The 16,847-nt window shown below is 49.8% G+C and overlaps 1 protein-coding gene across 1 annotated transcript in view; it reads left to right on the top strand.

Moving 5' to 3' along the window:
- Window positions 1–2,823: 2,823 nt before the first annotated feature.
- HEG1 (heart development protein with EGF-like domains 1) overlaps window positions 2,824–16,847 on the top strand; it is a 79,290-nt gene continuing 65,266 nt past the window's right edge. The window contains exon 1 of the mRNA XM_012642342.1: window positions 2,824–3,145. Within this exon, the coding sequence (XP_012497796.1) occupies window positions 2,824–3,145 (322 nt within the window). The remainder of the gene's footprint in view (window positions 3,146–16,847) is intronic.

Raw genomic sequence — 16,847 nt, 5'->3', positions numbered from 1 at the left:
AACCAACACAAGTAGAGGCAAGAAAGCCCCCACAAAAGCTACGACTACATGAAGTATCAGATGGCAAAGACACTGGGCTCTGTACTGAGTTTGCTGTCAGCCACTTTGGAGGGCCCCCGCTCCTACCTCTGGAGAGGTTAGAAATGCCTGACTATTAACTCACTCAGTCCTGGAATTTATTCTGAATTGGCTTCTCAACTGTTTCATTCTAGATCAATAGATTACCAGGGCTGGCATGGATCTGCAGGGTCATCTGATATATCCCCTTGGCTTCAGATAAGACATCTTTTAAGCCATCTGAGATGATCAAGGATCTTGTCTGCGTTTTCATATCCCTGGGAAGGAAACACTACAAAAGTCCTTAGACATCCGTTTTAATCTATGGTCACAGCATCCTGATTGTTCCCGATCTCTTCTGATCTCAGAAACTAAGCAAGGTTGGGCCTGGCTAATACTTGGACGAAAGATATCTATTTCAAACCTCCTTGCTGCTGTGTCAGATCTTTGCTTATCTTTGCTTTACAGATAGGAAAATGAGGTCTAGATTGCACAATTAAACAGTGGTGAGGTCAGGAAAAGAAACAAGGGCTCAAAGACCAAGTTGACTATTCTAAGGTTCTATACTGCCTCTAACTCTCTCTTGCTGCTTTCTCAAGTTCTGTCCTTGGAGGAAAGGAAGAAGTACTGGGATCCATCTACACTGTGATCATCTTTCCAGGTTCTCCCTGTGTCTACCCACCTACCCAGCTGGCAGTTACCCTGAGCTCAGTGATTTCTCTTAGAAGGTAGAGAGAAGATTAGAGAGAGATAAACCTGTGCTTAAAGGGGAGGGGAGATGGCAGGTGCATATTTGTTCCTCGGGCCTTGGTAGGAAAGGCAGAGTCTCTAATGGGATCTCTGAATCCACACAAGAAACCTGTAAGGGTCATTCAACCCTTAAACCTTCCTGGTTGCCCAGGAGGACAACCAGTGCTATGTGAAATGATCTCTGTGGAAGGGAAGGAATGGCAGTGACCAGAACCTCTGAGCACTGTGTCTTGGCCTGTTGGGGCTTGTCTGGCTGGGTCTGGGCAGCTGTGCAATCCTGCCTATTAATATGAGAGCAGCTTCCAGAGAAGTTGAGCTAGGGCCATGAGAACAAACCAAGTTACTTACAGGGGGATTATTGTTTGGTACTTTCTTGGAGAGACCTGGAAGTTCTGGGTAAGAGCCCTGAAAAGTTGGGTTTGTTTTGTAGTTCTTTAAAAACAAAACAAAATAAACCAGATCTTTACTCCTCACTCCTTCATTTAAGGTGAGCTTGTTTATACACAGCATCCTTTACGTTTTCTGCCAAATGACTCACTTGTACTGAGTCACCAGAAAGTGGGCCTAGGCCCATCTGCAGCTGCCCTGGACACCACGATCTGCTCATTCCCCTGGAGGGGGGTTATAGAGATCTGGAGACAGAGAAACAGAGAGGAGCAGACAAATGGGTTGGAGAGACAGGCCTGAAAGTGAAGTCCATACTCATATTTTCATGAGCATTTGGTCCTCAACAGAACTGACAAGATCCCCAAGGAGTTCCAGCATTCATTTCAGTTGAGACATTGTCTGAATTATTGCAAATTCTGAATTAGAGGACAAGAATTAATAATGCCATAGAGTCATTCACAGATAAATCACTTAATCTTTGGGTCTAGCTTCAGAATCTTCAGCAAGTTATTTTCCCAACTTGAGCCCATCTTTCTTCACTTATAAAACCTAAGAGGCTTGCAGTCCTAAAATTTAGACACTTTATTATTTATTTACTGAGAGGGGAGGGGATATGGGCACCAACGAAACTTAATTTAACAAGAAAATTTGTTTACACTAAACCTTTGAACCTCTCCCAGGAAAGTTTCCATTTAAAATTCAGGGATCTCCATGCATCGTTTTGTTTAATTTGCAATCTGCAGCCCTCTTCCTGATTATGAGTTTGCCCTAGCCTGCCTGAATTCACAGTTTTCTTTTCCCTGAGGCCTGTTTGGGTGTCCTGGTGGTGACATCTCTGCAGAACTCTGGTGTGAGCCAAAGGCAGTGGTCAGATGGGAAAGGAATCCAAGCTTGAGAGGGCGTAGGGGAGTATGAGGATTCTCATTCTGGCCAGAGGGAGAGGTGTTAGGCTTGGCAAAACCAAGTTCATCACACGCCCTGGAGCCTGGAGAAAGGGTGTTGGTGGCGAGGCCCCTCAAATCAGTAAGGACAGGGGACCAGGCTCCGCTTCTCTTTCCGACCAAAGCACTTGGGATAATCTAGTTAGTGCTAATCACGTTCCCAAGGACCTGCTTTTCCCCCCGACTTATTGTGCATTTAGGAGTTGGCAAACTGCTTCCTGATTCGGAAGACTCGATTTTTCTAATTTTTCTCCCAAAGGCAAAGCAATGCTATACGGAGTGTATCTGTGACAAAAGTTGCGCCGTGGCTGTGTTGACCTCATCCCGCTGTCCCAAGCCGGGCCGCTCTCCAGGCGCCCGGCCCCAGCCCGGTTCCTGCCCTCTCCCCGCCCCTGGGCCTGCCGCGCAGGGCGGGTGATGTCAACCCGAGGAGGAGCCGCCCGCCCGCGACCCGCCCGGGCTAATTAGCATGTAGCGGCGCCGCTGGCCGCCTCCACCGCGCCCGCCCGGCCCCCGGCCGCCCTCCCGCGGCTCCCGACAACTTTTGAGGCGGGGAGCGCGCTCGCAGCCGCACTCCGCTCACTTCCCCGGCCCCGCGCCGCACCCGCCGCCCGCTTGCCTCGCACCCGCGGCCGCCCCGCGCCCGCCCCGCGCGCCGGGCATGTGAGCGCGGGCGGGCGCCGCCACCATGGCCTCGCCGCGCGCCTCGCGGTGGCCGCCGCCGCTCTTGCTGCTGCTGCTGCCGCTGCTGCTGCCGCCGCCGGCGGCCCCCGGGACACAGGGCCAGCCGCCCTCCCCGACCCCCCGTGCGCCTAGCCCGGCGCCCCTCGCCGGCGCGGGGCTGGCGCCGCTGCCTGAGCGCGGCCCGGAGCGCGAGCCGCAGCCGCAGTTACCACCGCCCCAGGAGCGCCGCGGGCCCGCGACCCCCAGCCCCAGCCAGACGCCCCCCGGGCCGAGTGCCGCGACACGGTGGGGACCCTCGGGCCAGGCAGTCCAAGGCGGGAGCGCGGGTGAGTGAGAGTCGGGGAGCGGCGCCGAGCGAGCCTGGGGCTAGGGGCGTGGGCGCGCCCCGGGGCTGCAGCCCCAGCCGTAGGCCCCTGCGCGCTGCGAGACCCCGAGTGGGGGCTCCGCTTAGCCGGCAAGAGTGGGACCCTGCGGCTGGGCTGGTAGGGAGGGACGCTTTCGTTGGTGGCTGGACTGAGGGGTGTGACCATCCCGTTTCCCTCCCCACCCTTTGGAAGAAAACTTATCTCCTCCCATGAGGTGCCCTGTACCCTTCCCACCCCTCTTAAAAAATAAGAAAAGGAAAGGAAAAAAGACCTTCCAAATGCACCTCTCCTGCCTGGGAGGTGATAACATCCGGCCGCCTTTCCCCAATTTCATTCTTTTTTTCCTACCGATACAGTCCAGCTACAGAACCTGACTTTCAAATATAAGCAACTAATTTTTTAAGGGTTCTAGCACTGAGGATTTTGTAAAGGACAAAGGATGTACGTAGTTTGAAACAAAATGCTGTACTGGTTCAACTCTAAAAGCAGAGGAACTGGGGGGTGGGGTGGAGGGTGCAAGGTTGAACCCCAGCTCTGCAAAGGCTGACACAGGACCCTGAGCCATTTCCCCCTTCTTTCCTTTCCCAGTGAGCTGCTGCTCCATGCACAGCCTGTCCCAGTCGGAGGAGGGAACGGACCTCCTCTCCCTGCTACCTTTGTGTGCAGTTCCTTCTTTTGGTCTGGAAGAAAATGCCAAGGACTGAGTGGAATTCTAACCGTAATACCATTATCACCCTGGAAATGGTGTCTCTTTTGATCTCACTTTCTCCATCTGTGAAATGGAAGTAATGACCCCTGTTCCTTCTAGCCTCCTAGTGATGATGTGACAAAATGAAAGTAAAAATAAGTGGAAAGTGCTTTGAACCAAGTCAGCAGCCTAGTGGTGTTGGCTTTTGCCTTCCTGTGAGTGCCACGGGCGTTTGCGCTCTCCGGGCTGTCCAGGAGAAGTTAGCTTGCTTGCAATGCTGGACATCGATTTGGAGTTTAGGTGACAGTTGAGAAGAGTTTGTCTGCCTAACGGACAATTCACTTAAGTTTCTCATATCACACAAACTTCGTGGTATATGAATTAGCTTGCTTCAGCCAACCTAGAGGTGCTTCCTAGAATTAAATAAGAACAAGTGTTTTTTTGGTTTTGTTTTGTTTTTAAATCCAGTCTCCTGGATAAAAACTCTAACTCAATATTCAACAGTATTCCCACCATTACAAAATGCCTCATCCTCGTGAATTTCTGAATCGTTGGCATAAGATTGAGAAACTGAGGAATGGTAAGAAAAGGGAGAGGAGAAGGAAACTTCCAAAGACAAGAGACACAACCCAGAGTGACTTTGACTTTAGATTCCTTACAGCATACGTTGTTTTGCTAAGTTCCTCAGGAAGGACTCAGAACATAAAAGAGAACATTTCCTGACACTCTCAAACCAGAGAAGTAACTGAGGAATGCTGTATATTATTTTGTGAGTTTTTCTAAATAGAAAGTGGAGTGCAGGGAACTGAGGACATTTCAGAGGAAATACCCAGCAACCGAAGACAGGTTTCTCTGGCCAGTATTCAGGCTTTCTCAGCTGAGGGGCTCCGATCCTGTCATTAGGGATTAGGTGGGACGGACACTGACTTGCCAGGACCCTGGCCAGATGAGGCTGGCACATGAATCTCCTTCCTTATGGCCGGGGACTCCCATAGATCATAGAGAGGTAGGTGTTACAGAGAGAGGGACATTGGAGGCAACTGGCTTAGGGGACTCAGCGGGTAAGAACTGGGGCCTTAAGTGACAGGTGTGGCAGGTGACACTGCCAGTACTTGGCTTTGTGACCTTTCCAGTTTGATGGGGAATGAGTGTGATGGAGACAGCAGATGCATGAGGCACTGGGAGGAATGCAAGTGAGAGTCCCAGAAAGCAGTTAGGGAGGAGCCAGAGTAGTGCAGACCTCTTAACCACGGTGGGCTCTCCTGATCTGCCGGTGCCCCCAGAGAGACCACCCGGCCAGTGCCTGCTTTTCAGCTGATCTAAGGCCCAATTCGGATGGGATGTTAGAAAGGTGAGATTAGAAGTGATGAAATCGATTACCTGTTGAAAACTGCTAGAAGCTGCTAATGTGACTAAGGATCTAGGCATGACTTGTGCTTGTGTCTAGTATGGGCTTGTTTCAGACAATGTCACTCGGGTAAAAAAGAAACAACAAAAAAGAAAACCAGCGTTAGGTAATTTCAGTGAGTCCAAGTTTTCTAATAACCGCTGAGGATTTTCTCTGGCCCTTTTTGTTTGACCACCATGTATCACTATGTACTATCACTTATTCACGAGGCAGCAAAGTCTCAGTGCGAAAAGGGCCTCCAGAGGTCCTTTAGTCCTTACTGTCCCATGCAGATGCCTGCCCTCTCCAGTACCCCTGACAGATGGTGCTCCAGGCTCTGCATCAATGTTTATGTTTGGGGAGGTATGCTCTACTGCTGGTAATGAGCCCTGAGGCTTACAAATAACATGCTCCATTGATTGTCCGGGAAGCAGCCTGCAGCTCCTTCTTGCTGCGGGGATGCTGGCAGTCTGTGCCAGCCATTGTGGCTTCCAAATACACTGGTGTCAGCAGCAGGGGCCACAGATGTCCTTTTATTCCCTGTGGTCCAGTTCTAGCCCTTCTCTTCCCCCTGGCAGAGTTCAAGGTTCTCACTGGTAAGTAACAGCATTCGTATTCCATTTGTGGGCTGCTTGCCTGTATTAGACTGTACATCCCTGGAGAGCAGCCCCCTGTTTGTATAGCCTTTGTTAAGCCTTTTTGCCCACCTGCCACCCTGCTGGCTGTTCAACTGACGTTTATGGCTGGGATTTCAGCCAGTGATGATAGGATGCTGAGACCTAGAGGTTTTCTTTTTCTGCATGTATTTGTCTATTACTCAGGGCTTCTGAGCCACAATTCTAAGCTGAGTGCTAAGTTAATATGCCTTGATTTTGTGATAGATAGGCCATGCTTTAATTGTGAGATTTACAGATGAGAGGGGAAAAAAAAAGCTTAAATCATAATGAAAATCAATGCAGAAGGAAAGAACTTTCCCACCCAAAGGGGAAATGACACTGAGCAGTCAGCCCAAGAAATAATAATCTTAGAAAAATACAGCTTCCTAGAGGAAAGGAAGTGCTTTGAGCCCAGCCCCTTCTGAGCTGTTAAATAGCTGTCGCCTGAATTGCTCTAGCTTTGTGGGCCAACTTCGTCATTTAGCTTGGCTGCTAAGAGAACATTACAAGGTGCAGTGGAGCCCCGGGCTGAGCAGGAGGCAGCCCCCCAAGGAGGGAGAGTGGGTTTACTCCAGGAAAGTGGCCACCTCTCTACTGGCTGAGGCTGGGTGATGGTGGTGGGGGATTCCTGAGAAGCCTGCTTGCTTTGATGCAGGGTGCCCCAAATAGGAGGGGTGTAGGGAAAGGGACTCTCCATGGTAAGCGTTTGTTTAAAAGCCACATCCTTTTAACCTTGCAAGAACCCTTTTATTGCCTCCCTTGGTGTGTGTGCAAATGCTAAACTGCTATTTTCTTCCCGAGAGCTGAATGGGTGGATAGAGGAAGGCTGAAAGGTGTCTGTTGTCCAGCTGGGCAGTTACTGCACCCTAATCCTGGAGGCTGAGGAAGCAGTCTCTGCCCTCCCAGTGATCCTCTTGCCTTGCAGCAACCCTGCCCAGCTGGCTGGCTGAGAACAGTGCTCCTGTTCTCAGTGCTCCAAGGACAAGAAGTTAACTTGTCATTGTCTGGAGACACTTGGAGATGGCAGCTGCGGTTTCGTTAGGCACTTACTGCCTTCTTCAGTGGCTTCCCTCTGCCCCAAGCGTCCTTTTTGTATGAACAGGAGGTTTCGGCTGTTATAAATGTCCCTCTCTTCCAAGAATGCTAGAGAGGCAACAAGGAAGGAAACTAGTTTTGGTCCCACTTTTGACTCCCTAGCATTTGAGCACTATATGTGGTCAACGGTTTTGCATTTCTTATCCCATTTAACCCTCAAAACAGTCCTGGAGGGTATATTATTTCCCCTTTACAGTCGAGGATGTGGCAACCCGGAGAGGTTAGATCACACAGGAAGTGGACGAGGCAGGATTTAAATGGATTTAGACCAAATCCATTTGCTCATTCCACAATATCACGGTCTCAGTTTTCTTACTATAAAATGGACTGACACTTGTCCTAGATCTTTAACATCCTCTCCAGCGCAAAATTCTTTTCCCTCCCTTCCTCAGCTCCTTGCTCTTGCCTTTTTGTAGAGAGTAGGGACCAGGCTAGGGTGGGGGAAGAGACGGGGAGACAGCAGTGGCAATGGGGACAACCTGCAGAGTGGAGATCCAAAAAAAATGTTTTTTGGAAACTACCTGAGAAAAGACCACAAGTCTTTGTACGTGTATAAAATGATATTTTGTATAGAAATTGTAAATTATGCCCCACTCATATGCCAATCCATAGGTTATTGATGCCAGAGGCCGCTACATTAATTATCAACCAGACTGAAATGAATTGTTGGCTTTCTTAATGGGCTCTCTCCTGGGAACGTGGGGCAGTGGCTCATGTTATGAGGCAGTTGTTATGAATACCTTTGCAATAGGCGAGAGGTTAAATGCTACCCCATTCAGTTGCTGTAAAATTACTTTCTTCTGGGTGTTGGGCAGGTGGGAGGGGGAGGAGGGCAGGGGTATATTCACACCTGATGAGTGAGGCCCATGATGCATCAGTGATTCACAACTGAAGAAATGCCACAAGATCATGCCAACCAGAGGAAAGGTGTGAGTAGAGATGAGCTGCAGCGTGCAGAGGTGGAGGCTGCTGGGACCTGGATAGTTCAGGGAGACTTCAGCGGGAAGGGAGGAGTTGATTAAGCTTTGGAAAGTTGACTGGAATGTGCATAGACAGAGAGGTGGGGGGTTATTGGCGTCAGCAAAATCCCCATATTGAAAAGCTCAAGGCTTTTTAAAATGGAGGTGATCACCAGCCAGGAAAGCTGGAGGAGAGGAGTTGAGACTAGTTAGGCTCCAAATTAACTAGGGTCACTGAAGACGAGCCTGGAAAGGAGGAGTCGGGCTGACTGTGGAGGACTTCAGGGGCCTGTTTAAGGTGCTTGTTTTCATCCCATCCGTGTTGAAGGGGGCCCTGGTGGCTTTTGCAGAGGGAGCTGTGTAGTTTGCTTGTTCATTGTTCATTTGTGCTTGGCGTGGGGCCTCACAGATGAACCACACGCATCTGCCCTTACTACAGCCTGGGAGTTTCAGGATACTGGGATGCTGGTGGACATCATATTGATGCATTGGGAGGAAAAGACTGAAGACAGGGCATGGGTTTGAAAGGGGGTAGTGGACATTGACAGGGAGAGATGCAAGGGCTGTTTAAAAGAGTAAGACAGGAGGCGGGGGACAGCATGGCCGTGGGGATGACTGCTTCAGTTTTAGCCTTTCAGTGTACAGACGGCAGCGTGCCCCAGTGGAAGTATTTTGTGGACAGCTGAGAATGTGGAACTGAACTAGGGGCCAGTGCCAGGTTCAGCCTGGGGGGCAGTAGTGGAAGCCACGGAGGAAGAGGAAGTCAGCTCCCTGGGTGGAGAACATCCAGTGTAGACAGTGGGGAGGAAGAGGTGCCAGCCAAGGCGCCGGCCTGGCCTGAAGGCGCAGTGAGAGGTGGGGGTGGTCGGGGGCCTGGCTGTGCACTGGCAGATGAGTTCAATGCAGTGCACAGTGCATGCAGCAGATTGTGAAGTTATACGCAAGTTGGTGTGTTTATGTCTCAACTTGTCCTCTCCTCCGGGTACTATCCAAGTTCAGAGGAAAAGGGAGATGGGAAGAATGAGGCCGGAGGAAAGGCCATTGGGTCTGATTCTGAGCTGTTCAGCGGGGACTCTGACAAGTGCAGGAAGAAGCCTGCCTGCATGTGTAGGCATGGAAGACCGCAGGTGCTGACCCCCCTGTGGCAAAGTTTGATAGTGAAATGAAAGAGGAAAATCAGAGAGAAGGAGAATCTTTGATTCTCTCCCTGAAACCTGTATTGACTCCTGACTCCTCCCCTGTCAGGAGTTGGCAACACCATCCACCTACTTACTTAAACCAGATGCCTGGAAGCCACCTTCCATTCCTCTGCTTTCCTCCCCCTCTACATCCCTTTTTCCCCCTGCAATTCCAGTTGATTCTGTTTCCAAAATATGTCACTACTCTGCCCTCTTCCTCTCCACTGCTCTTTTCTGTTCTCCCTGTGTCCACTCATGCTCTCCCTCTAATCCATGCTCACAGAAGCCAGAGTGATCTTCTTAAAGTGTAATTCGGGTCACCTCACTCTCAGGCTTAAAACCCTCCAAGAGCTTTGCATTGTGCTTAGAATAAAATCCAGACCCCTGAGTTGGAATACGAGGTCTGCAGGATCTGACCCTGCCACCTCTCTAGTCTCTTCTTGCTCTACTCCCCACTTGCTAGACAGCTTTTCATGCATGCCACAGTCATTCCTGTCTTGAAGACTTGGCACATGGTGTCCCCCTGCCTATAGCAGCAAGAGCCTTCCAGGCAGAGGGAGCAGCCAGAGCAAGTGCCCTAAGGCAGGACTGAGCTTGCCTTGTCTCAGGATTGGAAAGGAGGAGGGCCACGGTGGCTGGATCACGTAGGGACGTGAGAACCACAGTAAAGAGGTCAGATTTTCTTCTGTGCGCTGTGGAGGGTGCCGCAGCAGGGTCCGCGCCACCACGTGGTGTGTGGCTCTGGTTGTAAGTCTCTTAAGGAGCTGGAAAGACCATCTGCTAAGTCCACAGAGGCTATTAAAAATGGACAGATTCCTTTTGCTTAATATTTTAGCTCTGAGGTACTTGAACTTCATGGTAGTAGTCTGGCTTTCTTGTCGTGTACAGGTTTTTGAGGAAAGCTTGCAGGTAAGATGGCATGGCAGGCAGGCACGACTGTGGTCCCAATTCCTGGGGTTTCTGGGGGGACTTGGGGGAGGCTCTGATGTCACTGGAGATCTTGAGTAACAGAATTCCCCACCTCTCTGTGTGGATGGAGAAGGAACTCGGCTGCTGGAGGCACAGATGGATTGAATAAGTTGACAAGTTTCTCATAGTGTCTCTGATAAGTTGGGAGATGAATACCAGGGAGGAAGATGCGTGACAAGAAGAGGGCAGAGGCCAAGGCCAAGCTCTCCAGGTGGCCCTGCAGTTCCACTTTGGAACTGAAGCGGTCAAATTGGAAGAAGGCAAGAGTATGGAGAGATGCCTGGTTGTCATCTGGAGGGATGTTCCTTGTGCAAGGCCGTGACTAGTGATTATCACATGTTAGGCTAGAATTGAAAACCACTCCATTTTCCTTCCCTGGGTGGTAGGAGAAGATGGAAACGGTTTCAACATGGGGACAAGCTTCACTCCTACAGCCTCTTGGGCCACCGTGACATTTATTGCTGCCATGTGGTGAGACTTTTTCTGGGGTCATCTTCTGCCTGGATGTGGATGAGAGCCCTGCTGGCTTTGCAGTCACAGCCCTGGGGAGGAGTGTTCCTCGTTTGGGGGGTCAGAGAGCCTCAGTTCAAATCCCAACAGTACCACTTGCCAGCTGTGGGACCTTCGTAGGTCATTAAGCTTCTCTGTGCTGTTGGTTTCTCATCTGTCAAATGGGCTCTTAATAGAAAGAACCCTGCTCAGAGATTGTAAGTGCAACATGACCCCCATAAAGCAGAGTGCTCAGTGCCTAGGCAGGAGAGCACCATCAATGCTACCCATGATGATGCTACTGAAATCAATGCCTATTTACACGGGCTGTTGTGTTGATGACAATCCCCTACTCCCACCTGGCCCTCCAGGCATTTTATTGGACAGGGGACAAGTACCCTGCAAAGGGCTCAAGTCCATGTTCCAAGGACCTCTGTTACCTGGTCCTCCCCACCACCCAAGACCCCTGTCAACCTCACCCCTTGGTATCCCTAGAACTCTCTCCATCTTTAGCCTCAAACACAGAGAGGAAGGAGCCAGATTTAAAGAGTTGAAGTCAGAAAAACTAAGTGCAACAGCCCTCACATATGATCATTTAAGGAGACCGATGAACACATTGAAGCGATTAGGACTGAATAAAAACAGTATGTGAGGTGTGGCTGCAAAATCATAAGCCTTTGAAAATCAATCATACTTGGACCTCTGTGGTCAATGAGTTCTCCTTCAGAGGAGAACCTTTGGGGGTTATCGACACACACTTCAAGTGTTGGAAGGAGCCGAGCCGGGAGCCACCTTCAGAGACAGTGTGTGGGCCCCATGAGCAATGCGCTGGGGTTTCTTTGCAATTAGACTTCCTCCTCGATCCAGAATGGGGTCGCCTAGCTCAGTCTCCTGCTTCATTCATCAGATTGAGCTTTGAATTTTTGTCTGTTTCCAAAATAATCCAAATTCATTATCATGGGATGGAAATTTATCATTATTCAGGAAACTCAAGAGAATATTCTGCAGGCTGTATTGAAAACTAGCAAATTGTAGAAAGTTGTTTGAGCAATAACAGCATTGTTAGGATAAGCATTGTCTTAATGGGGCCTCTCTGAAGAGGCTCATAGCACTTGGGTAGGTGAATTCTTGTGGTTTGTTAAGAATTATTTATAGTGTAGTCATGCCTTGTGGTAATGGAGTGCTGCTGTCTAGCGCTGGCAGAGTCAGGGGAGAGAGATGCCAGCGGGGCTCGAAAGCTCTGAGGGGGTTGGAGACTTTTGCTCTTAACCCCTTCTGCTTTCCAGCTGTATGACACTGGACAGCTGTCTAACGTCCCTAGGCCTTAATTTCCTCATGTTAAAAACGAGGATAATAATCCTGTTCCTGACCAGGCTTTGGAGGATGACTGTGAAAGCACTTGTGAATGTAGACATAGCAAGTGATTTTAGTCACAGTACAGTGAACTATGACCTTGGGCAAGTCATGTCATCTCTGCGCCCGCTTCCACGTCTGTAAAATGGGGATGGTAACTGTGCCGTCAGTCTCATAGTGTTGCTGTAAGGAGGAGCTGAACTAAGCCACATGGATGTGCTTTGTAAACACACGTGTGCTGTGTACGTGTTAGTCATTAACACTTCCCGGACGGGCATTGTCATTACTCTGAGTGAGGCGGAGCTTCGGGAAGAAGGTGGACACGGAAGGAGGAGTACAAAGCTGCAGAGGAGGTGGGGACAGGGAGAACATCTCTAGGGAATCTCAGCAGCCTTTTTCAGTCCTCTATCTCCTTGTCCTCTCACCTGTCTCTGGCTGCCAGGACTAACTCTTTCCTGTCTCTTCTCTCTCTCGCCAAGTGGGATGTTCTTCACAGCTCCACCCTTGGCCTCCGACCTTCCGCTCAGCTTTGTGACCATTTATGGAGCGCCTCCTGTGAGCCACAGACCTGGGAATGTGATCAAATAAGTTAGAATTGTATAACGAGCTAAAACAACAGTCCAGAGGGAGAGAGCTGTCTCGTGAGGAAAGATCAGATTTTGTCAGAAGGCCCAGGGGAAGGGAGCAGGACGTTCTAGGTAGGGAGGACTGCAGGGCAGAGGCTTGGAGGGAGACATGGAGTGTGGGTTCCTCTGTTTTCTCTGCGTGGGTGATTCCCAGAACTACAATCCAGTTCTGTGCCTTCCGCCGTCCGCCAGTCATTCTCACGTGTTTAATGAGCTTCACTTTAAACCGACAGGTAATAGTTATAAACGCCACCATGTCACCTCTACCTCCCCCAAACCTGACCTTTCTTTGCTTGCTTATTAATCTCCCATTCACACACTCAGAACCACAATCACCTTTGCCTCTTGCCACGTTTTCTTACCTTTTCTCACTCACATTAATGACCATTGACTCTTCTCTCCCCTCCTCCCTCCCATCCTCTCCTCCTGCCTTTCTTCTAAATCCTGCCAGGACACCGAACTCCATTTGGACAGTGGACTCCACAGGACGTCAAGATGTCCTATCCCGTTTGTGCCATGAGACTGCGTTTGGATCCCAGTGTCCCTAGTGAGGCATCCCCAGGCCACGCGGAGGAAGCTGCCTCTGGCCTCTCTGGCCTCTGCATCCAGTCCAAGCTCCCATTTCTCTGTAGCTCCGTCTTAGTTTTGCTCTTTCTTAGCCTGCACTCTTTCCCAATTTCTGTATTTTTTTAAATTGCATTTTCTCTGGAGTCAGACAGACCTGGGTTTGGGTCCGATTTTACTATTTGCTGTGTAACCTTGAGCAAATTACTTAATCTCTCTACACCTCAGTTCCCTTACCAGAAAAGCCAGGATGATAATGCGGCACCTCGCAGGGCTGTCGCGAGGAGGGACCGAGACGACCCGTGTGAAATGCCTGGCGCAGTGCCTGGCGTGGAGCAAAGGCTACATACGTTGTGGCTGCAATAATAACAACAATAATTATTATTATTATTGCCCTGCTCTGGTGTGTTTTGTTTTTAAGTTCCCTAATTTTATTTCTTTCTGTTTTTATTTCTCTTTCCAGCCTGCTACCTTTCTTCTTCTATTTCTTTTTCTTAACTGGTTATGGTACACAACTGAGTTTTAAAAAAAATATTGGTTATATTCGAATAGAGTGTCAGATTGCCCAATCTTAATTTAAAAAGCATATTTAGCAAACTTTTAATTTCTCTCTTTAGCTAGATTTTACTTGCTGGCCCCCGCCGGCCCCCCTCGGTGAGCGGCAGCCCTAACGCGGCCTTCCGATCCGGCCGCGGAGCCTTTGTGCTGAAATATCATGCGCTGTGTCCATTTTCGGACGGTCGCAAACGTTCCAGACAAATTACGTTTCTATGATTTCCTCAGAGTCCTGGGCCACTTCGCCTCGGCCCGTGGCATAAATTAACTGCAGAACCGTGGAAGTCGCCGGCGGCGCGGTGTGAAGGTTCGGCTGCCCGCACGCCCGCCCGCCCTCGGCAGGCCCTTCTTCCTGCCCCTGCTGGCCCTGCGCTCCCCCCTCTTCCTCCTCGGAACCAGGATGTTTTTCCTTGCCCCCGTATTGTTTCGCTAACCTGGCTGGTCTCCTTTGGCGGAGCCCCGCCGCCTGCTTCCTCTCTTCCTCTCGGGGTGTGAGCGCAGTTATGGTGACAGCACAAGAGACACAGGCCTGCGCCCCTCCTGCGCCCCGGGCCTGGGCGAGCAGGCAGGGCCGGAGCTGTTGGCCCCTTGGCCAAAGAGCCGCCTCTTCAGCCCTCTGTTGGGTATGTCGTTTCAGAGGACAGGAGGGGCAAAGAAAATGGAGGCAGCAAGGTTAGGTGCCCCCTAGAAACAAGGCAGACCCTCCCCCGCGGAAAGCCTTTTTGTTCACTTATTTAACTGAGTGGGCATCTTCTGACCTTGACCCTAGGGCTTTTTCTCAAGGCCTTTTTTTTTAGCCTATAGAATTATTTTTAAAGCAAAGAGCTTGAGGTCACATCCAGGTCTTTCATCTTTCACTCCTGCCGGGTAGGCTGCATCCCTCCTCAGTGCCCAGAGGCCACCTCAGGGCCAGTTCTATTTCTGGAAGGCTGACCCACTCAGGAGCCCCAGGCCGGCCCCTCCCCTGGGCGGGCTCCGTCCTGCAGCGCCTTTCTCCCCAGAGGATGCCCGGCAGAGCAGAGCCGGCCCCTCCCAGGGAGCGGAGGGGAATATGCCCTGTAGACTTCGTGCTCTTCATCACTAGAGCTGTCACGGGGAAGATTTGTTAAAACCTGGTCATTGGCCCTCAAGTCCAAACACTTCTGACTGCGTACGGTTTTTCTTAGGGCTGCTCCTTTCAGGGTAAGAACAAGGAAGGAAATGAAACTCCCGGAGAGGCCTGGACAGTCCAGAGGCAGAGCTGAGTCTTTTGTTCACACAAACTCATTTGGCTCCTGAACGTCCTCCACCCAAAATCATTACATCCGCAGCAGCGTTTCAAAACACAGCCCAGAGTGGCCTCACCGAGTGGGCGGCTGCCTTTCTGGGGAGGTTACAGCCACCTTCCCCCACACCCCGGGGTTCCTGCCGGCCCCAGAATACCCCAGCACATCCGGCCTGAAATCCCCCTCATTTGGAGGATGCTTGAGGGGGATGTGTGAGGCCAAGAGGCCTGTTAGGGGAGGCCGCAGGTTTCTAGTCCCAGCCTTGCACTTTCCAAACTCCCAGGGCACAGTCTTCGCTGCTCAGGGCTGCTTCCCACACCCCGGAGACATCACAGTGATTTATTTTAGGTTCAGCTCTCCTGGAAGCAGCAAGCTCCTTGAGGCAGATTCTGTACCTGATTTGTCCTCGTAACCCTCACAACGTCTTGCCTGTGGTTAGTGCTCAGTAAATATATATTTTTTATTGTGGTAAAATATACATAACATGAAATTTACCATTTTAACCGTTTTTAAGTATACAATTCAGCGGCATTAAGTACAATAACAATGTTCTTACAACCATCACCACCATCCGTTTCTAGAGATTTTTCATCATCCCAAATAGAAACTCATTAAGTAATAACTCTCCATCCCTCACTGCCCCCAGCCCTAATAATCTTTATTCTACTTCCCTTCTCTATGATTTTGCCTATTCTTGGTACCTCATAAAAGTGGAATCATACAATATTTGTTCTTTTGTGTCTGGCTTATTTCACTTACTGTGATGTTTTCAGCATTTGCCCGTGTTGTAGCATGTGTTAGAATTTCACTCATTTTTAACACTGAATGATAGTAAGTCTTAGGAATAGTATGTATGTATAGACCTCATTTTGTTTATCCAGTCATCACTGATAGACACTTGGGTTGTTTTCATGTTTTGGCAATTGTGAATAATGCTGTGCTATGAACGCGGGTGTGTAAGTGTCTGCGTAAGTCCCTGCTTTCAATTCTTTGGCTGTACACCCAGAATTGGAATTGCTGGATCACCTGATAACTCTGTGTTTAAGTTTTTGAGGAACTGCCACGCTGTTCTCCACAGTGGCTGTGCTGTTTTACATTCCCACCAGCAACGCGCAAAGGTTCTAATCTCTCCACATCCTCGTCAACACTTGTTATATTCCTTTCTTCTTTTGTGATAACAGCCATCCTAATAGGTGTGAAAGTGAATAGATTTTGGATTCATAAATGGCACTCACTGGTTGTATTGTGGATTTGAAACTGTTTCTCTCCCTTCTGGTCTCAGTCCTGTCATCCAAGGGTTGGACTAGTTGGTTGGTGTGGTCCCAAAGGGTAGTTGTGGTCACCGCTGGGGAGGGATGGGCGAGTCGAAGACAACCCAGCCAACTTTGGCCAGAATGAATGATGCAGAGCAGCACGGATGTCAGCTAGTGACCCATGCCACACGCCATAAATTCGTCCGGGAAGAGCTGGCTGCACTTCTCTCTTCTCAGTCTCACTGGTTTTCACTTCAGTGTGGTTAATTAGGAAAGACACCGGAATTAAAGAGCTGGGCTCTGGTCTCTGCTCTGCCGCCTATTTTCTGGGTTAACCTGGACAGGTGACTTCATTACCAAGCCTTGGTTTTCTGTTCTGTAAAATAGAGCAAGAATTACTTTCCTGCCTGACACTCAGAATATCAGAATCTAAAAGGATAATTTAGCTCCCCACTCTCCAAATTATTCTGTAAAAATTGCATTGCAGATTGTAAAATGTGCGAGATTTCTTAATTCAACCTCTGAGAATAGAAGCGTAATTTCATTCTCCTGGAAAGTTCCTATGATCTGCCCTTCGGTCAGCTGCCACCCATCCATCATACTAACAGGGAACGAAAAAGGGAGGG

This window comes from Propithecus coquereli, unplaced genomic scaffold (assembly GCF_000956105.1).
Source record: "Propithecus coquereli isolate 6110/MARCELLA unplaced genomic scaffold, Pcoq_1.0 Scaffold10, whole genome shotgun sequence".
NCBI lineage: Eukaryota > Metazoa > Chordata > Mammalia > Primates > Indriidae > Propithecus > Propithecus coquereli.
Note: the sequence above shows the minus strand (reverse complement) of the source record. Positions and strands in the feature narration are given on the sequence as shown.